We start from the raw sequence: 25,214 nt of genomic DNA on the forward strand, positions 1-25,214 counted from the left end.
AGTGGCTGAAATTGAGAAAACTGTTTGAGCTGGGAGATGTGATTACATGTGTATCATGAAGTTGCCTGCTCACTTTCTGAAGATTGACCCCACTTAGGCTTATCAATGTTAACTAGCCACGTATTATATAATGCGTTTATGAATGCTTTATTGAGCATTGATAACAACAGAGCATTTAAAATTGTGTGAGGATGTGAGTGTGTTAATGGGTGAGGATGTGAGTGGGTGTGAGTGTGTGAGTATGGGTGCTACGCATTGGATGTGATTGAGGTGAGCTGCATCACTTCCCTTGAGTGTAAAGCATTCTGAGAAAGGTGTTGTGTGAGTGTAGTCCTTTATCATAATGGTTATAGATGTGAGGGAGTGCAGGAGTCTTATCTGAATGGCTGTAAATGCTCTCCACTTCCCTGTGTTGCAGTGCGAAGCAGGCGAACTGCATTCTGCCCCCTCCCCCAGTGCAGGAGCACGAGCATAATGCCCCCTTATCCTGCCCCGCACCTTTGACACAGGGCAGGACACTGAGAGGCCGGCTCTTTGAAGTGATGACGCGAAACTGGCCGGGATCTGGCAGGGGTCAGGGTGGGGGGCGGGGCCAGGCGAGGGGGGGAGGGGCTTTGAGGGCAGACGCACCTGTCAGGACGCATTTGGCGGCCATCTGATCTGTGCTCCCTTTGTGCTCGGCAGGTCCAAGGTCACATGCCTCCGCTCATGATCCCCATCTTTCCACACGACCAGCGCACTCTGGCAGCTGCCGCTGCTGCGCAGCAGGGCTTCCTCTTCCCCCCGGGAATCACGTACAAGCCAGGTACGCTCTCTCTCTCTCTTTCTCTCTATCACTCTCTGTATGTATCACTCTCTATATCACTCTATTACTCTCTATGTATCTCTCTCTCTCTCTATCCCTATGTATCACTCTCTATGTATATCTCTCTCATCACTCTCTCACTCTATGTATCACTCTCTATCACTCTATAACTCTCTCACTCTATGTATCACTCTCTCTATCACTCTGTCAATCTACCAATCGCTCTCCTTCACTCTGCCACTCTATCTATCACTTTCTATCTTCTATCACTCTCACTCTATAAATCACTCTCTATCACTCTTTCACTCTCTCTCTATTGTTCTCCCCTCTTTCACTGACTTTCTCACTCTGTCTCTGTCACACTCTGTCACTCTTTCTGTCTCACTCTTTCCCTCTGTCTTTATCACTGTCTCTCTCACTTGCTGTCCCTCTGTATTGCTTGCTCTCACTCTCTCACACTATTTCTCTCACTCCCTCTGTATCACTTTTGCTATCTGTCTCTTTCTCCATCTTTTTCTCGCCCTCGTCCTCTCTGCATCATTCTTGTATTCTCATTCCTTCTCTGTCTCTCCCTTCCTTTCCCTTACCCTCTCTCTCTCCTCTCTGTCTCTCTATCTCTTTCCCTCCCTCCCTCTATCCCTCCCCATCCTTGCTCTTCCTCCCTTTTGCTTTCTCACTCTGACTTTTCATCTTTCCCCCTTCTTCTCTTTTGCTCTCTTCCCTTTCATCTTTTACCCTCTCTCCTCCGTTTCCTCTATAAATTTCTTCCTCTCTGCTTCTGAATACACAAGTATGTTTAATATTGCCAAAGCAGCTGTTTACATAAAATGTAATCCAACAATATTAACAATGACTGCACAAGAGACGCTATCTGTAAAATTATTGTTCATTCATTTGTCCATTTAAAAAAGTGAGCTCATGATAATGATAATTATTTGATTCTGTGAGTGGGCTGCTGTTCGCTGTCCCTCAGGCTATGTCATACTCTCACTGGGCAAGAGGGGCTGTGTTTCCCCAAAATGACTGACATTTTCTTCCTTTCCCCTGATTCTGGAATGCTAGAGTTGCAGCTTTAAAAGCAGACAAAGTAAATAGTCTGATTTCAGAAAATGAATCATAGTTCAGAGGAAGTCTCAGTCTGTCTCGCGTACACACACACGCGCACACACACACACGACACTTTTGCGTCATCATTTGTCATTTGCTTTCATTCAGACTGGACTAGACTCCAGACTCTGCACTCCTGTCTGTACTGTAGAAATGACCAGATTCATTTTGAATGGACAGAACGTTCCGTGTTCTCCGTCTGCGTCCGTGCGCTGTGCGCCAGCGCTGAGGCTCCTCCGCTGGGCCGCGTGCTCGTCGCTAACTCCCGCAGAGCCGCGCGCTTGGCCAGAGCCGCTAGCGCTAGCTTTCCTCGCTATTGGCGAGCGCCGAGCGCTCAATCTGTTTACGAAACAGCCGAAAAATATTTGACATCCCCGATGCCACAAGTGCGTGTGGGCTTTTTTTTAAATTCCTCCCCCCCTCTTTCTTTTCCCGTTTGATCCCTCGTTTTTCTGAGCGAGGACCTGTGAATACATTAAGCGTTTGTCGCAGACGTCTGGCCCCCGGGCCGTCTGCCCCCGTGCAGTAAAAGTGTCTGTTATTGAGAGCGCGGCGGGGGGAGGGGGGCGGGGGGCGGGCGGGCGAGGTGGGGGGGGGGCCGAGCCGCGGCTAATAGCAGCGGGTCCCCCGGCAGCCTCGCGGCTCGCACAATAACGTCCTGATGGACTGACAAGATGTGAATGGATACGGCACGCCTAATTTATACATCAGCAAACAGCAGCGCTCCCAACAGCCACTCAAACAAAACTCCGCAATTACAGATGTTGGCGGGGGTTGTGTAAGTGTGCAGGAGGAGGAGGAACGAGGAGGAGGAGGAGGAGGAGGTGTGCCGCGCTCGGGCGGCGGGGATGAAGAGCGGAGTTTCACCCCCCGGGCGTCGGTCCCCGTACCTGTCCCGGCACGCCACACCCCCCCCCCCCCCCACTCCCCACCCTCCACACCCCACCCCCGGCCTCCTTTTGTGTAGCTGGGAAGGTGAACCGCTCCTCACGCGAGCATTCCTCACCACCTCCCTCCAAAAAAACAAACCTGGGAAGAAGAAAAAAAATTGCTACAGCTTGTCGACTGACTCCCTGCCAGGCCAGTCACCCTGGGCCCAGGTCTCCGCCCCTTATTGTTGAGAGAATTAGAAGAGGGAGGAGGGGGGGGGGTTGCTTTTTTCAGCTTCTGTAATTAAAAAAATTGAAGTAAATTCCTTCCCTGGGGGAGCCCTGAGCAGAGGAAAATACTGCCTGCTCTCCCTGTTTTTTCTCTCTCTTTGACACATTGACTTTCAGCATCTGTAAAACTACAAAAAAAAGTGCCCACACAGAGGTCTTCCCTCCTATCAGAAACATCAATAAGACCTCTGGGAAATGACAGGAGACAGATCGGTGGAAAAGGAGAATGGCCAAAGAAGACATCTGTCCATGAGAGAGAGAGAGAGAGAGAGAGAAGGAGCGAGGGAGAGATAGAGAGAGGGAGAGTGATAGATGGGGATTGGGAGAGAATAAGTGAGAATGAGAGTGTGTGTGAGAGAGAGAGAGGGAGAAAGAGAGAGAGCGGGGTTCATGGCAGACAAGTATTTAGAAAAATGCCCTTTAATGTGCTCTCCGATTCAGTCGCAGTGGAATCACAGCGCTGGGGAAGGGATGAAAGTAGTCAGATGTGTCTGGGCGTGGTGCTGCTGCAGGTAAATGAACTGCACTGCGCAAGGCCCGAGGCCTGACAGCCAGATGAGAGAGGCCAGGAGGCACCCTCTTTCTGCTCTACGTTTTTAATATGTTCGACATGGAAAGCGTTTTAGTACAAATAACAGGACTCAAGATGAACTGGAGAGGTGGAGCCTCCTGCGTAGGCCCTGTGTTATTCACAGTGTGTAAGGAAGAAAGAGCCATTGCGCAATCACAACAAAGATTCTCAGTTGTCTTTCCTATCGCTAATCCCCCTGGGAAACTACATTTATTCTCATCAAGGTGTCTGAGGCAAGCCTGGTGGTGCCTCTGCTAACACACCTGCTAGCATGTCCATGGAAGGCAAGAGAGCAGCAGTAGACGGAGCCAGTCCAGGTCACCGCTACAGATGCCGACAGGTAGCGTCGAGGATGTACACAGGGTGACGTAACACGGTGACTGTGACAGGTGAACTGTAAACAGGTGGCGAACACAGGGAACGACCAGTGAGCTGTAACGCAGGGTGAACTGTAACACAGGGTGAACTGTAACACAGGGTGAACTGTAGCACAGGGTGAACTGTAACACAGGGTGAGCTGAACACAGGGTGAACTGTAACACAGGGTGAGCTGTAACGCAGGGAACTGTACCAGGACGTAACCAGGTGAACGTGCAAGGGACTGAAAGGGGAGCTGAATAGGCGCTCCTTAACACACAGAGCAGGAGAGGAGCGTGCGCGTCTTCTTTCACAGGCGAGGACGCCGCGGTTATGACTCACAGCGCAACGCCCCGCCGCGACGGCCTCCCGCCTTCTCTGCGCCTGTAGAAACAGGACCACAATGCACCACGGGCTTTCTGTAGGGCGCGCTGCGGGTCCACCGCTCTCCATTCACTGGAGCGCCGGCCTTGAGACCTCCTCTCCCATCTGCCCCGGCACAGCGGGCCGTCCGTCAGGGAGAGGCCGATCTGCAGCCGCGCGAGCGCAGGCGGCTTCTCTCCTCCGCACTCCAGCCGTCCTCCGCCGCTTCCATTCAGCGCCCAGAAGCGTTCGCCTGAAACAAAGTTTTTAAAAAGTTTAGCCCTTCAAATTAATTAACTTCTTTTCTTTTTCTCCTTCTCTGAATATTTCTTCCCAAGAAGTCTCGTCGACTGAGGGAATATTATAAACCAAGGGGTTGCGGGGGGGTGGTTCGGTGTCCAAGTCTGGAGAGTGCAGGGGGTGGGGTGGGGGGGGGGGTTGAGTGAGCGCATGGCCCTGAGTTCTTCGCGACACTCCTGCACCTTTTCATTAGGGTGTAGTGCGGGCTCTCCAGCGCTGGAGCGGCGTCCTGAGGCCGCGGCGGGGCGGGGGGCGGACAGGAGGGCGCTCGCCGAGCCGCGCCACGGCTGCGCGCCTAATTGGCCGCGCTCGCTCGTGTTTTTTTTTTTTGTTTTTTTTTTTTTACAACGTGACATCTGGCTGAAGGGGAATGAGGGATAAGGGCTGCTGCTGTTATTACTGTAGGAAAAGCGCTTTTACCATTATTTAACAGGCCAGCGCTCCTCTGACACGCTTAAGAAGGTGAGAGAGGCAGCGCTGGAAGCGGGCAGCTGCTGTTAGGGGCAGTTTTTTTGGGGGGGTTTTGTTGCCCTGCAGACGTGAAGCTGAGTGAGGGTTTAGTAACAGTGCTGTGATGATAAACTCACGTCAGCAGCACATTATGAAGCCAAGGCTCCTTTAGAACTGAACTTCCAGGTTCTGTGATATTGGAAAGAATGCTGAAGACCCTGTACCACACACACACACGCGCACTCTCTCAGTCACACACACACACACACACACACAGTGCTGACGTGTAAGTGGTTCTTTCTCTGTAACCCGATTCCCCTGCTTTGCCCTCCTGGGACATATAAGGGGGAGCCACTCACCCCTCAGGAGTGATACAGAGTGCTCGGAAATCCACCCCACCCATCCAGACTGCACTATTCCGTCACCAGACCCCCGCTCCCTCAAATAGGCCCAGTACACCGGACTCCCCGGCCCCAGCCCCCCAACGCCTGTCCCAGGCCAGTGTCCTTGTTTGGCTTCCACCCCACTCCGGGTTCACATAACCCCCCCCCCCCCCCCCAGCCTTGTAATGATGGGGGAAATCACTTACTCCTCAAGCTGAGCTAGAGGGAGCGTGAGAGAGGTAGTAAAGCAGGAGCATGTCTGTCCAGGACAGGCGCCGCTGTGTTTGAGCCGCAATGGCTTCCAGTGGCGACCGCCACTCTACCCTTCCCCCGGCTCCTTTTGGAATCCTGCTCAGTCGTGCGATTTATTCCCCCGCCACGTCGAATGGGGATGGGGTTTCCAGGCTCTGCCACCACGTGCTGCGCTGTACGCAATCGTGTAGCATGAGAGAGAGAGAGAGAGAGAGAGAGGGGAGGGAGGGAGGGAGGGAGGGAGGGAGGGAGGGGGTGAAAGATACATTGCCCCTGCCTTAATGACCCTGTGTGAAGCAGAGAAGAGGTGACGGGCGGAGGTGGGATCTGAACTGGGGTCAGCTCCTACCAAACACAGGCCTGCGTTCAGGGCTAATGCCAGAGCCAGACCCACTGACCCCAGGTCAGCGCTCACGCAGTATGTGCGCTGAGTCACGCGCTTGCCGCTGTCTGCCTGGCCGCTCCGTGTCCTCGTAACTCTCCTTTCACATTGAGCACACGCGGTACCGCACAGCAGCAGTGTGTGGACACAGTAAGAAGCGTGTTTAACGGCCTCCAGTGTCTCACTGAAGGGGCTTGCTGGGTCCATAAAGAGTGCTCACAGGCCATGGAATAGTACACAAGTTATACACAGGACAATATCAGCATGCATCTAGCTTTACAAATAGCCTTAGCAAAGTTATGTAGGACAAATCAAAAGGCTTACTATGTAGGGTAATACCATATAGGGTAAAATCATATTTTGCGTAAAAGGATTGAGCAACATATACAGGCCAAGCCTTTTTTTTTTTTTTTTTTGCTCACTGAATGACTGTCAATCTCAAGCTGTGTAAGAAACAAACAAAACCATATGCCTGTCTGAATTTGTCCCTCCGATTTGAGTTGAGTTGAGTTAGATGGAAGCCACACCTTTGTCTCTTTGTCTGTCCCTGTGTCAGTTCAGCTGCAGAAATGCTGCATAGCAAATGTAAAAAGTATGGGTAAAAATGTACATGTATATTCAAATAAAATACATAATAATATCCAAATAAATCATATTATTATTTGTCTTTTTCAACAGTCACTGACTCTGAGCTGTTTTTAAAATGGGCTCCTGCTCCTCCAGCTTCTCGCTCTGTTGCGCCATCAGGTTGAATTTAAGCAGCGCGTAGCTGCGGCTAAATATACAGTGAAGCTCCTGGAAGATCGTGACCATTCCTTCCCAGGGACAACAAATAATCACAGCCACACAGCGCTAGGAAGAAGCCAGGTCTGCTGCTGGCCTGTTCTCCTCTCGCCATGGCCTTCACACAGAGGGGAAGAAAGAGAGAGAGAGAGAGAGAGAGAGATAAAAAGAAAGAAAGAGAGAGAGAGAGAGAAAGAGAGAGAGGGAGGAGGGATAGACAGAAGTACAGAGTGGGATGCGTTCCTGAGTGATTCTGTGAAGAGTCTGCCCAGCTGAGCCTTTTGTTGGTGCAGATGTGTGGGCCGTGAGCCCGTGCCGGTGGGGGTGGGGGTGGGGGTGGGGGTGTGTGTGTGTGGGGGGGGGGCGGGTGTAAGGGGGGGGTGTGTAGACCGTGCTGCCACTTGCCTGGCTGCCGTGGGGCCGCTCATTGTCTCAACCTGTGCGCATTGTTCTGTCCCCCCCCGACAGGTGATAACTACCCGGTGCAGTTCATTCCATCCACAATGGCAGCTGCCGCCGCGTCGGGGCTCAGCCCCCTCCAGCTCCAGGTATGTGCCGGAAACAAAGAGCGCCCGGGCCTCCCGCCAAGCCCTCGCCGCCAAATTGCTAACCAGCTGTATGCTAAATAAAGGGCTGCATGCTAAACGATCCTGGAGAGGTCCTCCCCCCCCTGCTCGCTCAGCACCTTCACATTTCACACTCTCCGTTCTTCCCCCGCGCGGCTGCGGCGGACGGGAAGAGCCGCGGCGGTGATCGTACCTGCCACCAGTAAAGAGTCACGCTGATTCCCCCGCTTCTCCCTCTGTTTAATCCCGCGTGCGGTGGGTCCGCCGCTGCGCTGGCCACCGCTCGCTTTCATCTTTACCTGCTGCCCCCGTCTCTGTTTTACACAGTATAGCAGTGTTACGCTCCGTACGTTCTTCAGGTCTTATGCACTGCTTATGTGCCTATACATATACATATACATATATATATATACACAGAGACAGAGAGGGAATAAACGAGGAATAAATAATGAAATAGAAGAATAGATTCAGAAGTGTGTTTTGCTTCAGTCAGGCAGGGTTTTAAAGTGAAGTGCGCTGGGGTGGGGGGGTGGGGGGGTGTGTGTGTGGCTGTAAGTTGCTGCGGATCCTGAATTCTCCCGTGGCGTGAGGATGAGGAGCAGACTGTACCCGAGCCCTCAGGTGCCCCGCTGGGGCATCGCTGTCATCCGGAGCGACTTCCAGGGCTGGCGTTTAATAAAGACGACCGTCTCTCTTCTCTTCCCGTCCCCGTGTAGTAAAAGCTCTCTGTGGGCCCTGCGCTCGGTCTCCGTTTCCAAATTAGGGAGGTGTGTTCCCCCGCCACCTTCGCCGAGGCGTATTTACATAATAAACACGCGGAACCCGCGCCGCGGAGCTAGCCCGATGTTGTTACCCGCGCGCTCTTGCCCCCGCCGCGCCATCGAAGCCGCCCAGCGGGCCGGTGAGGAGTGGCCCGGCGCGGCCGCGTGTGAAACCCTGTGATCATAAATCTTTCAGGCTTTCTCAAACGATTCTCAAATAAGAATCCCCCCAATGCAAGGAGCTGCTTTTTACCGCCGTTCCTTTTGAAACAACGGAGGGAGAGAGACAGAGAGACAGAGAGACAGAGGGACGGAGGGGGAGAGAGAGAGAGAGAGAGAGAGAGAGAGAGAGAGAGAGAGAGAGAGAAAGAGAGAGAGAGAGAGAGCCTGCCTCAAAAAGCCGCCGTTATCTTGTCAGCAGCGACGATAAGCGACTGATAGCAGTCAGACGTTAAGCTTCGCAGTCGTCCGGACCGTTTCGAACAAATACCGGATTCGGGGGGGGGGGTGAGGGAGGGAGGAGGCAGGGCGGGGGGGGAGGGGGGCGGAGGGGCGCGAGGGAGAGAGGGAGGGAGGGAGGGCGGGGTTTGGGCGCGGCGCAACTTTTCCCCTCCCCTCCCGTAGGCGAGCTCAATTTGTCCTTCGGTGCTTATCGCTCTCAGCATTAATGAGCCTTGGCAAGTCCTGACAATGCCGGCAGCTGCGGCTGGATGGGTCCTCCTCCGCCCGGCGGCCGGGGGGGGGGGAGAGGAGGAGGGCCCGCGCCGCCTCGCGGCCCCCACCAGGTACGCCGCGGCGCGGGTGACCCCCTCCGCGAGACCCCTGACCCGTCCCGTCTCCGAAGCGGGTGACGGAGGGCGAGCGGGAGCTCCGGGTGAGGTGCGCTGGGCGGGGCGGGGGCAGGCGGGGGCGGGTCTATTTTTAGCAGTGCGCTAGGGCAGATGGGAGGCTGGGATGGTCGTATATCTGAGCGCTGATGGGGGGCTACAACCATTAATTCTGCTAATGCATTTAGCCCTGGGAACGGGCTGAACCTGAACCTACAGGCCCGTGCCTTGGCTGACCTTTAGAGAACACAGTAAACAAGAAAAGGTGCACCCCCCCTTCCCCCCCCACCAAAAAAAAGAGAACCTCAGCCCTGTATAAGTGGTGGCGGTTATTTGCTCTGTGTGGATACTCCCACCAAACGGCAAACATGCCCTTTCCACTGCCGCCGACATCACCCAGTCACATGACCGCCCCCTCGCTCCGGCTGCAGAGGGCTCAGCAGGCCAGGCGGGCGGGCTGAAGCATACAGTAATTTTGGGGCAGGAACTGTGCTGGTTAAAGCCCCCGTTTCCACACAGCGCTTTATCCCGCTGCGCAGACCATCCAGCGCAGGGAAGATGGGGAGGATTTTATTTTCTGCTTCGCACACACACACACACACACACACACCGCAGAGAAGGGGCTTCTGAGGACAAAAGAGGAAGAGATGAGAAGCTGGTCTGGACAAAAAACAAGAATGACGGCAGAGGGACTGAACTGGGAATCTGGTGTTTTGTGGCGAGGCGAGAGGAGGAGGAGGACCCTCTTCGCCCGTAAGTCAGCGAGCGTTTCGCCGCCGTCGGTGTCTCCGCCTCGCCTGTCCGAGAGGCGAAGGGTGACGAGCCGGCCTCTCTCTCTCTCACGCGTCTCAGACAGAGCGCTCACTTCCTGCGTCGTCCTGGCGGCGTCACTTCTGCCGTCCGTCCTGCGCGGCGCTACTTCTCCGGCGTCCTGCGGCGGGCGCTCACTTCCTCCCGTCCGTCCTGCGGCGGGCGCTCACTTCCTGCCGTCCGTCCTGCGGCGGGCGCTCACTTCCTCCCGTGCGTCCTGCGGCGGGCGCTCACTTCCTCCCGTCCGTCCTGCGGCGGGCGCTCACTTCCTCCCGTCCGTCCTGCGGCGGGCGCTCACTTCCTCCCGTCCGTCCTGCGGCGGGCGCTCACTTCCTCCCGTCCGTCCTGCGGCGGGCGCTCACTTCCTCCCGTCCGTCCTGCGGCGGGCGCTCACTTCCTCCCGTCCGTCCTGCGGCAGGAACATTGCAGGGCGCGCCGGCGCTCCTCGGTCCGGTTTCCCCGCCGGTCGTGCTTCACGGAGAGCGTCGGCGTCTATTAAAGGTGTTTCGCGCAGTGACCACGCTTAGCGGCCGCGTCTAACGGCCGCGGCGCCCCGTTCCTTTACTAAGAGCGCCTTCCGAGCCAGCACGGCGAGACAGCCTCTCCTGTAATTAAATTGGCCGCCTTAGCATCTGCGTTATCATTTAACCAATTTATTCTGTTTAGATTGTGAAATATATGAACCTTGAAAAAAAAAAAGCGGTCTTACCGGAGGAATTAATTCCCGCCGAGCCGTGGCGGTAATGTGTGCAGCCAGGCGGCCGGGAGCTGGCGGCTTACGCCAGTCTTAATGTCACACAGCCGCCTTTTAACAATTTCCAGTGTCATAACAGTCAGGCCTTGAATGCAGCCACCCCCCCACTCCCTTTTTTAAATGTATTTTTAAAAAGGAATGAGAAAAGGTTTTCCCCTGATCAGAGGAGGTGGGGGGGGGCGATGGGGCGGGGAGCGTTTGAGTGTTAGAAAGTGTAATTTGCTTGTCAATAAGGCGGCAGGCACCACACACACACACACGGATACATTTGCACACACACACGCACACACGCGCACACACACACACGGATACATTTGCACACACACACACACACACGGATACATTTGCACATACACACACGCACACACACACGCACACACACACACACACACACACACACGCGCGCACACACGCACGCACGCACACACACACACACACACGCGCGCCCGCGTGGCTGTCACTCTCCGCTCCTGTACCGGCGAGTAATTTCACTCGATGCTTCCCTGACAGATCGCTCCCAGTCCACAGACTCACAGGAGAAAACATGTTTAAGCCATTTTCAGCGTCTGACTGAGTGCCTCTCTTCATTAGCCCTCATTCTGGGCTTGAAGGAGACGGGGGTGGAGGTGAGGTGGGGGGGGTGGGGGTCAGTGGACTGTCCCAGGACCAGCATCAAAACCGAAGCCTCTATATGAAAGGTGTGCTGAGGGCTTTATCCGGGCCTGTGTGTGTACTCAATATGGGACAGCACACACAGCCAAAATTATACCAGTGTCACCTTCTCAAAACATCAGGCTCTCGTCTGAATAAAATGCACACCAAGGAGCAGTAAACAGCTGGACACATTTCAGTCATCAGGGCTGTTTAATATCGTTTTACAAATCTGTTTATTTTTCTTTTAACTAGTTTTAGAGCCAGCACGGTTGGATAAAGGACCAGGTCCGTGGCCCTCCCCTGAGCACGGCGTGTTAATGCCGATGTTAACGCTTTGGGGCCCCCGTGGGCCGCCCACTCTCAGAGAAAATCCGTCTTTCTCTCTCTCTTTCCTTCCGTCTTCCCCCTGTTTTTAATTGCGCGGGCTGGCCACATCCTTAAGCTCTAAAGCAGGGGATGTTAAATTGCTGGAGCGGTGACTTTACACTGCAATTACCATCCATCACTGCGAACACGGCGTCAGTCACAGCGACACCAGCGCCGCACACCTCCCTCACCTCCACACCCACACCCACACCCGCACCCACGGCCACGGAGGCGCTCTCTGAGCCGGCGGGGGCGAGGGGAACATCAAAATCAGCCCGCGCCCCTGTGAAGATGCAGCCCTGGAGTCCCCTCCAGCTGAAGCACCGGCTCTCTTGTTTTTCATGCCAGTCTCCTTTCCGCTCTCCTCCTCTGGATGTGGAGACGTGGAGTAGCCAGAGAAAAAGCCAGAGAAAAACCTGAGTTTAGAAAGACAGAGAAAAGATGAGCAATGTTTGGGCTTTGACTCGCTTTAGAAAGAGGAGCAGATGAACTGAGCTGTGCTTTGACTCTGGCTTTGGAGAGGGAAGCAGATGAACTGAGCTGTACATTGACTCTGGCTTTGGAAAGGGAAGCAGATGAACTGAGCTGTACATTGACTCTGGCTGTAGAGAGGGAAGCAGATGAACTGAACTGTGCATTGACTCTGGCTGTAGAGAGGGAAGCAGATGAACTGAGCTGTACATTGACTCTGGCTGTAGAGAGGGAAGCAGATGAACTGAGCTGTGCTTTGACTCTGGCTGAAGAGAGGGAAGCAGATGAACTGAGCTGTGCTTTGACTCTGGCTGAAGAGAGGGAAGCAGATGAACTGAGCTGTGCTTTGACTCTGGCTGAAGAGAGGGAAGCAGATGAACTGAGCTGTGCTTTGACTCTGGCTGAAGAGAGGGAAGCAGATGAACTGAGCTGTGCTTTGACTCTGGCTGAAGAGAGGGAAGCAGATGAACTGAGCTGTGCTTTGACTCTGGCTGAAGAGAGGGAAGCAGATGAACTGAGCTGTGCTTTGACTCTGGCTGAAGAGAGGGAAGCAGATGAACTGAGCTGTGCTTTGACTCTGGCTGAAGAGAGGGAAGCAGATGAACTGAGCTGTGCTTTGACTCTGGCTGAAGAGAGGAAGCAGATGAACTGAGCTGTGCTTTGACTCTGGCTGAAGAGAGGGAAGCAGATGAACTGAGCTGTGCTTTGACTCTGGCTGAAGAGAGGGAAGCAGATGAACTGAGCTGTGCTTTGACTCTGGCTGAAGAGAGGGAAGCAGATGAACTGAGCTGTGCTTTGACTCTGGCTGAAGAGAGGGAAGCAGATGAACTGAGCTGTGCTTTGACTCTGGCTGTAGAGAGGGAAGCAGATGAACTGAGCTGTGCTTTGACTCTGGCTGTAGAAAGCGGAGCAGAAGAACGGACTCTGTAGAAAGGCAGAGCGCGGATGAACAGATGTTTTCTGCGGCTGGAAGACGGAGGAGAAAAACAAGGTGCCTGAGAGCTCGGAGAGCGGAGGAGAGAAGAGAGCGCAGAGCTGGCACATTAAACCAGCGAACAGAGCTAATGAGAGAGACAGATGGACAGAAGGCAGGCAGGCAGCTGGATGGAGGGCTTGTTAGATGGATAGATGGATGGAGGGAGCAATAGAGGGACGGTGAGAGAGGGGCTGGATCTCAGAGCTGCTGTTTGAGGCAGGCAGTGTGAGCCATGTGCTGGGTCCAGGGCCCGGTGGACCTGCCTGGGTACTGGCCACGATCAGAGGTGTGTGTGTGTGTGTGTGCATGTGTGTCGGTGTTCGGTGTGTGTCTGTGTGTTGGTGTGTGCAAGTGTGTGTGTGTGTGTGTGTGTTCTGTGTGTGTTGGCAGCGTGTCTGTGTGTGGTGTGTGTTGTGTGTGCTGTGTGTGTTCTGTGTGTGCCGTGTCTGTGTGTGTATGTGTGTGTGTTCTGTGTGTGTCGTGTCGTGTGTGTGTGTGTGTGTGTGTGTGTGCTGTGTCTGTGTGTGTGTATGTGTCTGTGTGCGTGTCTGTGTGTGTGCGTGGTCTGTGTGTGTGTGTGCGTGTCTGTGTGTGTGTGTGTTTCTGTGTGCGCGTGTCTGTGTGTGCGCGTGTCTGTGTGTGTGTGTGTTTCTGTGTGTGCGTGTGTGTGTGCGAGCAGCAGATTGAGCAGCAGCAGAGACAGATGCTGAGCCATACTGTAAAGCATCGGTGTGCTGCATCAGGACGCCGCCCCTCCTCCCGACATCTGGGCCGCCCAGGGTCAACCGGGTCGCCGTGGGCAACGAGTGGGAGACGGGGGCGGAGCCGGGCTGCCTTTCAAGTGGTGCGCGCAGCGATCCGGCGGTAACGCAGCGCTCCCCGCCCCGGTGCGCTGCCGCGGCAACGCTGCGGCGAGGACAGGAGACACCCCGCTGCCTAATACAGACCCCGTCCGGTTACCCTGGGAACAGGACGACACACCAATAAACAAGCGAAACAGAGAAAAGATGAATATGTCAGTTTGTCTCTCTCACTCAGCTGTCAGGGAGCCGGTCCTGTGTGAGCTGTCCTACCCCGGGGCCTCCGCATCAGCAACTGTTGGGCTGGGGGGGGGGGGTGGGGGTGTCTAACTCCCCAGCATGGCTGGAAGCGCAGAAATGGCCCATACGCACCCCAAATCTGCTGCCACTGCCTCGCGCAACAACATCTGTCACAGACGGTTTTTTTTTTTCTCCCTCTTTTCAAGAACAAACAGGATGCTGGAACGCATGACCCCCCCCCCCCATATGCCCAGATCGCCGGGCGACTCGGCGATAACGTGCCAGTGTTTCCGCGGTCCGCCCCGGCATCGGCGCGCGTGTCAGTCCACCCCCCCCCCCCCTCTCTGTCCTCCCTGGTTACACTCCGATGCCTGTCAGACCACATTAGAGAGGACTACAGCTCTTCAGGACACAATAGCTGGCCGGGAAAGAGAACATATTGGCTAAATGGTGACATATTTTAATTATGAGTAGAAGTTTCCAACACATTCTGAAAATACCGCTTCAATCAAATGCACATGAGTTCCATTAAAAATTCTCCTACTCATTGGATTTCGCTTCTATATTTTTGAAATACATTTTCTGATTATTTTGCTACTTCAGATTTGCCAGTGTGTTTTATTTTTATTTGTTGAGGAGGTGCGAGCAGGGTTTTCAGGCTGTGACCTTGCTCTGGGAGCGCGCGGGGATGTGGGACATCATCGGCAGAGTGTGTAGTCCCGGTGTAATGTTGTCGCAGGCAGAAAAGTGAACCCTCTGGTTTAACCTCTGCCGCCCTCCGAGGGGTTGCTTTTAATTAGCGGAGGGTAACGGGCTGACCTCAGGCCAAACCGAAACACTCTGAGACCCGCTCCCAGAGACGCACCGCCCGCACATGGAGAGAGAGAGAGAGAGGGAGGGAGGGAGGGAGGGAGAGAGAGAGAGAGAGAGGGAGGGAGGGAGGGAAAGGGGGGAGGGCGGCTGGTGTCATGGTGTTAGTAAAGTAAGGGATGTGGATACAGTGCGTATGAATGAATTTGAAAAGGACCGTTACCCTGGTTCTCTCTCTGTCTTACTCTCCCTCCTTCTTTCTCTCTTTCTCTCTCTTACTAAGTGGTATTTCGGTATATCGCCTAATGCTAAATTGGAGGAAGGCATTATCCCGGTCTTTGGGAGATCATGGCCTTTTTGTGAATCTCCTGTGGAAGCCATACAAGGAGAGGAACTGTACCCCCCATTCACTTCCACACGCATGCAAGCTCACGCACACAAGCACTGCACTGCCACTGTGTGTATGTGTGTGTATGTGTGTGTGTGTGTGTGAGCGTAAGTGTGTGTGTGTGGAATGGGTGACGAGGTACCGGGGAGATACTGCTATTTTTGCCATATCACAGGAACATGAACAAAAGAGACAGAACAAAGAGCCAGCATAGACACTGAGTCTCTAAAGCTCTGAGAGCTGCCCTTTCTCCACACTCACACACACACTCAGACTCACACACTCACACACACACACACACACACACACACACTCACACACACACACACCACACACAACACTCAGACTCACACACACACACACACTCACACACAGCAACACTCAACCACACACACCACACACACACACATACATACACTCAGACTCACACACACACACACATCAAGCACAGTACAACATACACACATCAGACATTCACATAACCGTCAGACTCAGTACAAACTGGGATCACAGCGATACATGCCAGATCACAACACCACAGGTGTTTAGACTTACACTCCAACATGCACACCCACACACACACACACAAGCACAAACACACACAACACTCAGATCACACACACTCACACACACATGACACTCACACTCTCACACTCACACTACACACACACACCACACCAATACACCATTAACTTAGACTCACAAACACCACACACACACCCACTCCTCCCTCACCACACACACCTGACCACCATTACCACCGAACCTCGCACACACACACGCAACAGTCGAGACGGCACGGCAGCTACACGAGTGTGCACACCAGATAGCGGCACACCTCATCACCACACATTGCACCAACACAAGCCGCAAGCTGCTTCCTTATCAGAAATTTTCAGCATGATTTTTTTAGCCCTGGTTTACAGAGTGCAGTATCCTAATAAACTGTGTGTATGCAAGCGTTGACAATGCCATGGATGCAGCATAGCACCATAGTGTTTGTTTAGTAAGTTTAAGGCTGCCGAACATGCCCCCCCCCCACACACACACACACATACGCACATACACACCTGAACACTCACACACATGCTCACACTCACACGCTTGCACACACACACACGCACATCTGCAGATGAGCACGGGCATTAAAGCGGGGTTTGGAGATGGCACAGAAGTGCAGGCTGGGGGCACAGAGCCAGCGCATCCCAGCTCCGGGTCCCTCTGCACCCATTGACTTTCAGCCTGACCCTCATTACCACCGGAACCTTCTGCCACAGCCGCCCGGCAAGATGGTGGAGGACGGGGGGCGGGCGCTTAGGGGAGGTTGGGGGGGGTGGAGCAGCCGAGGAGAGGCGGGCAGATGTCCCTCAGTCCGGGACCGAAACATGTGTCCAGCCCCGAGACTACCCAAGGCCGCCAGGAGCTGCCTCCTCATTGGCCGTCCGGCTTCTGAACTCCTGTCTGGGGCCTTTTTTTTACGAAAGCTGTCTGGTGGTGTGCCCGACTCTGGTGTAGCTTCTCGGTGTCCTTTGCTCTGTTTCCACAGTAACTCTTAACTTCTGGTGCTCTGATTGCGCCGTAACTCCCAGCTTCCTGTGCTCTGATTCTGGCGCGGCGCTGCACTTCCTGTGCTCTGATTCTGGCGCGGCCTCCGCTTCCTGTTCTCTGATCTGGCGCGGCGCTGCACTTCCTGTGCTCTGATTCTGGCGCGTGCACTTCCTGTCTCTGATTCTGGCGCGGCGCTCCGCTTCCTGTGCTCTGATTCTGGCGCGGCTCTGCTTCCTGTCTCTGATTCTGGCGCGGCGCTGCATTCTGTGCTGTTCTGGCGCGGCGTCTGCACTCCTGTGCTCTGATTCTGCGCGCCTCCGCTCCTGTGCTCTGATTCTGCGCGCCTGCACTTCCTGTGCTCTGATTCTGGCGCGGCGCTGCACTTCCTGTGCTCTGATTCTGGCGCGGCGCTCCGCTTCCTGTGCTCTGATTCTGGCGCGGCGCTGCACTTCCTGTGCTCTGATTCTGGCGCGGCGCTGCACTTCCTGTGCTCTGATTCTGGCGCGGCGCTCCGCTTCCTGTGCTCTCGCAGGCGTTTGTTTTCCTTTCTCCTGTTTCCCTGTGTGCGGCGGCGTGAGCCTGCTTTCCCCATCCAGAGCTGTGACCCCATTAATCAGGGCTCGCAAACGGCAGACGCACCACCTCTGGTCCGGAGGAAAAACTCCATTTCTGTCCACCATAAAGCTGTCCTGAGCGGGTCAGGGTCTGTGCCCGTCTAGTGCCTGACCAAAAACCTGTCTAGTGAACAGTATCTGCACCCTGTAGTCCCACAATCCACCTGAAACCACACTGGTGTACCCATTCCTAACCCCTCTCCCTGCCATGAAATTCCTAAAATACTCAGAAATGCCATATATTTATATGAACTACATTCACTATATGTAGTTTATTATGAATGAAAAAAATCAACAATCAAAATGATTTTCCCTGAGTGAAGTTATGTAAAGAAGTACATGTAGGCGTTTTGGTTGGGTAGGGGAACAGGAGGACTAAACCCTCTAACCAAATCTCTAACCAATCACTGTGGGCCATAATCAGGACCTGGTTTTCCCTCGCTGGCCTGTAGCTGTTTATCGCAGCTCTCCCCAGAATAATGAAGCCGTTTGTTCTCTGGTGCAGGAGAGGGGAGGTCGGGCGAGGTAGACAGTGCGTGTTTACGGACGGACGCATCACGAAACGCGTCGGTGTGCGAACCCCCCCCCCCCTCCCCCGTCTGCATCTGCATCACAGAGGCGTGGCCGCCCGTCTCTGCCCTGGCGGCTTTTCATCACCTCTTTAGTGAATGGAGCCCTTGTGTTTGAGACGTGTACTCGGGGGGGAGACAGAGGTTGAAAGGGAGAGGAAGGGCTGCGCAAACGCATGTGAGAGGCTCGCAGAGCCACCGGGCGGGGCCACCGGGCGAGGCCACTGGGCGGGGCCACTGGGTGGAGCCACAGGGCGACGCTCACAGAACGCAGTCAGCCCAGCGGTGTGATTAGCGGGCACAGCCACCCCGGCCCCGCGGCAGATCCCACAGAGCAGTTATAACGGAGGAAGGGTAAAGGGTGAAAAGAGTACAGGGCCTGTCTGATACCATTGATAATATTTTGTAATACGTAACCGGTTGGCAGGGGACTCTGACCTGTCTGCTAGATTTAGCCAAATTTGCACAAAGGGCATCAAGCCCCTAGGGTGGCTGAATAGCTTTGGCATTTTTCTTTCTTTCTTTCTTTCTTTGGCCTGTTTGTCAATTTACCATTTAGAAGCTTTTAGTCCTGCTCCCAGGAGGGACCTGATTTACCTTCCAGTCTATTCTGCTTTGCATTTTCCCAGTGCTTACCGTATTTCTAACAGCCAATCACACTGCAGGTCTGTAAACTCAGCAAGTTAGTTTTTTTTGTTGCTTTTTTGCCCAACGTTGGTCTTGTAAAAACCTCACTGTGCCCGTTGTCACACTGCTGATATGTGTGTAATAGGTAACGGTTTGATGGAGTGAGTGTCTGTCGTAACGCCACGCTCCCCTCTGTCTCTCAGCTTCTAGACTGTATCTGCGGCTCTACCTGGAGTCATCTGACTTAGCTTGTCTAGTGCCGCAGCTATACGCTAATGCCATGGCTTTTGTTGTGTGGGGAAATAATTGACTGGGTTTTTTTTGTTCATTAGTCGTTTAATTCCATAATTGAATAAAATGTTCTCTTTTAAGGAGGGCGATGGTCAGAGATAATCTTTTGGCACGCTAGCTGGGCTGTGGCGGTTGAAAGTGCAAGACGCATTTCCAGGAGTCCAGGTGTTTGTGGTGCTTACTGCAGGGCAGAGGCAGCAGAATATAACAGCAGCCTGGCATTTTGTGTTCAGCTGAGCAGAAATTCCCAGATGCTCTGGAGAGAGAGAGAATGCAAAAATAAAACAAAAAAAGGGCCAGCCAGCTCTACTGTACCGGAGGCCCTGGCGTGTGGTTAGAGCACGGCTGTCTCCTAGCCTTTAATGCCCGGTTAAGATCTCTGATTCCACACTGGAAAAAGAGAGAAAGGAGGAGTGAGAGAGACAGGGGGATTGGGGGAAAGAGAGAGGAGAGGGAGAGAGACCACTTTTTTCCCCAACTTTTTAAAGGCCTTATTTAATGTTGCATTAAACCAAAGGTATGGTGGAGGGAAAAAAAGGATATATATTATACTTTCAGTAAAACCAAAAAAATTACAAAAATGACCGAACAAGAACAAAAATGTAATTGTGAACAGAGGGAAAAATGAGAGACACAGAAAGCTGGATGGGGGGGAAGGTGTGAGGTGGTCTCTAATGTTGCATAGGTCTCTTCCCTGCAGCAGCTGTATGCGGCCCAGCTGGCCAACATGCAGCTCTCACCCGGAGCCAAGATGCCCTCCCTGCCCCAGCCCCTGAACTCCTCCGGCCCCGTCTCGCCCACCGGCCCCAAGGGGGAGAAGCGGCCCTCCAGCCCCCTCATCCAGGTCAAGGTACGTCCAGACGCCGCCACGCCTCCCATTCGCTGGCCCGGCGCTCTCGCCTCTGCTGATTGGCCCATTCTGGCCTGCTGTGCTAATGAGTCCATCCTCTTCCCCTGCTCTGATTGGCCCAGCCTGTATACCTGTGCTAGCGTAGGCAGCCCATGTACTCCTGCTCCTGCTGCTTGACACTCAGTGGTGCCCGGTGATTAATGCTTTATAGGCCATTGAATTATAGGTCTTTAAATGTGGTCCTCAACCCTGGTCCTGTAGAGCTGGTGTCTGTTTTCATGTTAAAATCAGCAACAAATTCATACGCAAAAATTTAACCCTGTCTACTTCAATGAGACCCCTCCAGAGTGTGTGTTTTGCACGTATGTTGACTAAATCACATCGCACAAACACACTCGTATACTTTTACAGACGTCTGCGACCTTCACTTTATCACTTTATCTGCGTACTTTCACTAATGAAGACCGGCGCGGTCAAGACATTGTCCTTTGAAGCACACAATAAAACGGCTGCGTTTTACAGAGACAGTGGTCTACTTTTGTCTTTACAAGTTTCCAGGGCTGACCCCATTTTTAAGAGGAGTATAGCGGGCAGTTCTGGAGCAGGGACGGGCCGGTGATGAGATCCGGCCACCACGCCGGAGTGTTTGGCGTGCCAGCGTGTGATTAGAGTGAAAATATCACCGGGACCTTTCTCCTTTCTTCTTCTTCAATGGAAAAAAAAAGCAAGGGCCTGCACTCTCTCCCTCTCCCTCTCTCTCTCTCTCTCTCTCTCTCTCTCTCTCTCTCTCCTCTCCATCTCTCTCTCTCCCTCTCCTCTCTCTCTCTCCCTCTCTCTCTCTCCCTCTCTCCTCTCTCTCTCTCTCTCTCTCTCTCCTCCCTCTTCTCTCTCTCTCTCCTCTCCTCTCTCTCTCTCCTCTCTCTCCTCCTCTCTCTCTCTCTCTCCTCTCTCTCTCTCTCCCTCCTCTCTCTCTCTCTCTCCTCTCTCTCCTCTCCCTCTCCTCCTCCTCTCCTCTCTCCTCTCTCTCTGCTCGCTGCAGCGTCCACCCCGCTCTCCTCCGGTTGCTGAGCGTATGCATCATCCAGGCCGGGGCTGGTAATGGGAAACATGCGTCCATTTGGAAATGTTTAAAGGGATATCACAATGGAGGGGGGCCCAGAAATCATGTCATTAAACAGTAGTGCGCCCTGCTGGGAGCCCCCCCCTCAGCCACGCCTGCCGATGACAGGCAAAGTGCCTCTCCCTTCTGGGACGGCAGTCTGCTCCGTCTCTCCCTGATCACTAAATTGGTTCCATGTTGGTCACTGTAGCTAGAGGAGGGGTGTTGTCAGAATCAGATGTGAATGTCCTCTTGTGTCTATTTTAATGCAGCTCCCTCCCTAGTTTCTGTACTTGTTATTCTTTTAATTGACTTAGGGGGGAGGAACTGGCAAATGCTTGAATTTTTGTAGTTAGAATTTTGAGGAACAATGGCTATGTGCGTCCAGTTTCAGCTATGACAAACGTAGGGCTCAAAGGGCTAACAAATTTACAGTGTTTTTTTAAATTTTCTTACTGAAAATGTCATCAGATCCACCATCCAGCAACAGTTATCCCTGGCAGGTGAGCACAGATGAAGCCGTACAGAGAGGGGGAGTCGGTGTTAATTAGCTCAGACAAAGCAGTGTGGAGACTGGGGGAGTATACCTGGCGGCGCAGTGCCCCTGGATGAATGAGCAGCAGTGGTCTTGGAGGAGCTGAGTGATTAGCGAGCTCTGCGCGATCACCAGACAGCGCGGTCTTATAGCTGGGACAATGGCTCAGGTTGACTCCGCCCACTTTCTCCCCATTGGCTGCAGGACGAAGGGACGCAGCCCCTGAACCTCTCTGCCCGGCCCAAGACGGCCGAGCCGGTCAAGTCCCCCGTGTCCCCGACCCACAGCCTGTTCCCTGGCAGCAAGACCAGCCCCAACAGCCTGTCCAAGAGCAGCGTCCCCAGCCCCATCGGAACCCTGGGCCGCGGGTCCTCTCTGGGTAAGACGTGCACACACACACACACACGCATACACATGCACACACACACACACACAGACACACATACGCACACATACATACACACACACATACATACACACACGCATGCACACACACACACGCACATATACCTACACACATACACAACACAACGACAACGACATAGCCTCTCCAAACCGCATACAAGCCACGCACACAACACACACACACATACATACACACACGCACATATACCTACACACATACACATACAGTAACGCACGCACACACACACACACACGTGCGCATGGACACAGCACGCTCACACACATGCTCGTTGCAAATGTATGCTTCACACAGACCTCTAGCTAATCACTGCACAGACACTCAAGTGAGATGAGAGCCCGCTGTAATCTTTAGCCTTTTATTTTATCCAGGTTACAAATCAAGGTTACCTGGCGAACCTACCAAACAAAAACTGAAAAAGTTCTTTAGATTTTCCTGACATTTTCATATATGTCTGAGCTTTCTTGCTGATGATGACGGTACTGTGGAACCAGCCTGCTTCCTGCTATTTCAGATTTAACTAACAGCGTGAAGCCAACAAAAGCTCGCTTATTACGCTGCCATTCTTAATATGTTTATTTTTCTCCAAACACGTTTGTTTATTTTCAAGGTTTAGTTCAACAAATACGGGAATTAGAAAAATCCTTGATTTGTCATTTTGCCGACACTTGGGCTTGAACCAGCGCTGTTTTCCCTCTGACTGGTGCTTGTTATCCGTCTGAGTGAGGCGCAAATTGAAATATGTGTGTTCCTTAATGACTGGCTGTTGATACAAATGTCTCTGTTTAATCTTTGTCAGACCTCCCCTGTGTTTATGGCTCTGATAGCTGGGAAGTGCGCGAGTGGAAACACTGCTATTTATTTTTTAAGAGCTTCCGCGCACTATTGTCTCCCCATAAGCCGTTTTATTTAGCCGCCGTTATCCGTTAATTAAATGCAATCCCAAACCGCTAATTACACTAAAACAATTTGAGTCTGCCTGCGCGCTCCTCTCTCTCTCCCCTCGCATCCATCCACGCAGGGGCTTTGAACCCGGCCACCGCGCTTGCATTTCCCTCCAATTTATTCCCAGGTTTTTTAGCTGCCGCGCGGCCCCGCGTCTCCGTCCCACCGGCTAATTAGGAGAGGAGGAGCGAAACGGAGGCTGCAGCTCGTTTTCTAAAACACGCACGGGCTCCCGTCCCCACAAACGCGCTCACTGTGTGTATACACACTGGAGAAGGGTGTGGATGGAGCAGAATTAAGACCACGTCGAACCCCCCCCCCCCAATGGGGTGACAACGTGTCACATGATTTCCTTTTGTTCCCCGCCCACAGACATCCTGTCCAGCCTGAACTCCACGGCGCTGTTTGGCGACCAGGACGCGGTGATGAAGGCCATCCAGGAGGCGAGGAAGATGAGGGAGCAGATCCAGCGGGAGCAGCTGCAGCACCACCAGCAGGGCATGGAGGCCAAGTTCTCTGCCCTCAGCAGCATGGGCCTCAACAACTGCAGGGCTGACAAGGTGAGCGCCGCACGCCAGACGCCACACGCCACACACTATGAGCCACACGCCACACACTATGAGCCACACGCTACGAGTCACGTACACGCTACACACTATGAGCCACACACTATGAGCCACACTCCACACGCCACACACTATGAGCCACACACTATGAGCCACACGCCACACACTATGAGCCACACGCTACGGGTCACGTACACGCCGCACGCTAGCTCTGAGCAGCTGAATACATGCAGAGCCAGCAAGGTGAGCGCCACACCAGGAATCTCACGCTTTGTACCCTACACCTTTCTCCTTACGCTTCCATCCCCACTCGAGTGGCACGTTCTAAAAGCCTTCACAAACTCTGGAAGGAATCTCTGCCTTGCTGTCTCTCAACACATCCAAGGGTCTCATGTGCTACACACAGAGACACACGCACACTCAGAGATGTCAGGCCGAGATAGGCTGAATGGCCTGCTCTTGACATCATTCTTCTGTTCTCGTATTATTATGTTCTGACACTACGCTCACATGGCGTTCACGTGCCTTTCCGCAGTGACACACACACACATGTGCACACACACACACACACACACCCATTCTCCTCGTTCTCTGACGTGACAGTCTCACCACACCGCGTGCTGTCACAAAAGCATCAGACACGTCAGCCTGTTACAGCCCTTTGGTCTCTGCTCTGGAGGATGTGTTATTTCTCCTGTTAGTATCAGAGAGAGAGAGAGAGAGAGCCGGTCTCCCTCTTCTGCTCTTTCTGTTTACGAGTAGGGAGAGGGAGAGTGTGTGCTGAGTGTGTGTGTGTGTGGGTTGGGGGGGGGGTGTATATGCGTGCGTGTGTGTGTGTGTATGCGCGTGTAGGTTGGGGGGGGGAGGGTGTGTATATGCATACGTGTGTGTGTGTGTGTGTTTGTGGGTTGGGGGGTGTGTGTTTATGCATGTGTGTGTGTGTATACGGGTGTGTGTGTGTGTGGGCCCTCCACTGCCCTGCGCGAGCGAGCTGTGATGTCTCTGCCCAATTAAAGCCGCCCCGTGTCCCTCCGCGCCGCGCCCTGCGCCTCCCCTTGCCCCGGTGTGGGACAGGGCCCTGCTTTGTACCAAGAGCGCTCGCACTCCCCGGGATGCCCTTTAAAAATATCTTCAATCGATGAGTCAATCAAGGAATGAAAAAAAAATCAAAAAATCACCCTCCAAGTGATTGATGCCATATTGCCAGTTGGCTGAGAAGGAAAGGCAGGAACTTGGAGCAAAGATCCATTAATATTTCATCACCTGATACTTTCAACCCACAGCCACAACTAGGTCAATGTACATATATATAAAAAAGTCTCTGAACATCTATTTTGATTTCCCTTTTTTGACTTAATATTAGCGCTGTTGCTGATTTCGGAACGTGCCACTGGAATTCACTGAGGCCGCTCTGATTTGTTCTGCATTGACTCTCACTAAGATCAGTGTCGTGGTAAATTTGGTTTACTGCTCCAATGAAACACTGCTCTGGAAAAATGTTAAAAAAAAAAAAAAAAAAATTATTTCCTGTAAAATGGTGCTTTTTATTCTTCTCGTTGGTTGATATTTCTACCTCGGACAATGTCCATCACATCTTTTTTCCTTGATTCCGGTTTTATCTTTCTATATTTTCTGCTTGGAGCATGTACAGTAATGTTGATAACGAAAGTAAGTCAGAGAGGGAAAAAGAGTAGAGTAGACCTTCCCACTCAGTAGATTGTACACCACCTTTTTGCATTTAGCCATTATCACAATGTACATTTTTTAGTTTAGTTTTTTTGAGTCCAGAGTATAGTCTGTGTGCTTGTAT

The 25,214-nt window shown here is 53.1% G+C and overlaps 1 protein-coding gene across 31 annotated transcripts in view; it reads left to right on the plus strand.

Annotated features, from left to right (window-relative positions):
• LOC135255600 (transcription factor SOX-6-like) overlaps nt 1-25,214 on the plus strand; it is a 200,877-nt gene that overhangs the window by 147,279 nt on the left and 28,384 nt on the right. For 30 of the 31 annotated variants that reach the window (XM_064336985.1, XM_064336984.1, XM_064336994.1 and 27 more), the window contains 5 exons: nt 685-805; nt 7,382-7,461; nt 19,671-19,835; nt 21,674-21,848; nt 23,211-23,398. In XM_064336985.1, the coding sequence (XP_064193055.1) occupies nt 685-805; nt 7,382-7,461; nt 19,671-19,835; nt 21,674-21,848; nt 23,211-23,398 (729 nt within the window). The remainder of the gene's footprint in view (nt 1-684; nt 806-7,381; nt 7,462-19,670; nt 19,836-21,673; nt 21,849-23,210; nt 23,399-25,214) is intronic. The other variant, XM_064336982.1, reaches the window with a different exon arrangement.

This window comes from Anguilla rostrata, chromosome 5, assembly GCF_018555375.3.
Source record: "Anguilla rostrata isolate EN2019 chromosome 5, ASM1855537v3, whole genome shotgun sequence".
Taxonomy (NCBI): domain Eukaryota; kingdom Metazoa; phylum Chordata; class Actinopteri; order Anguilliformes; family Anguillidae; genus Anguilla; species Anguilla rostrata.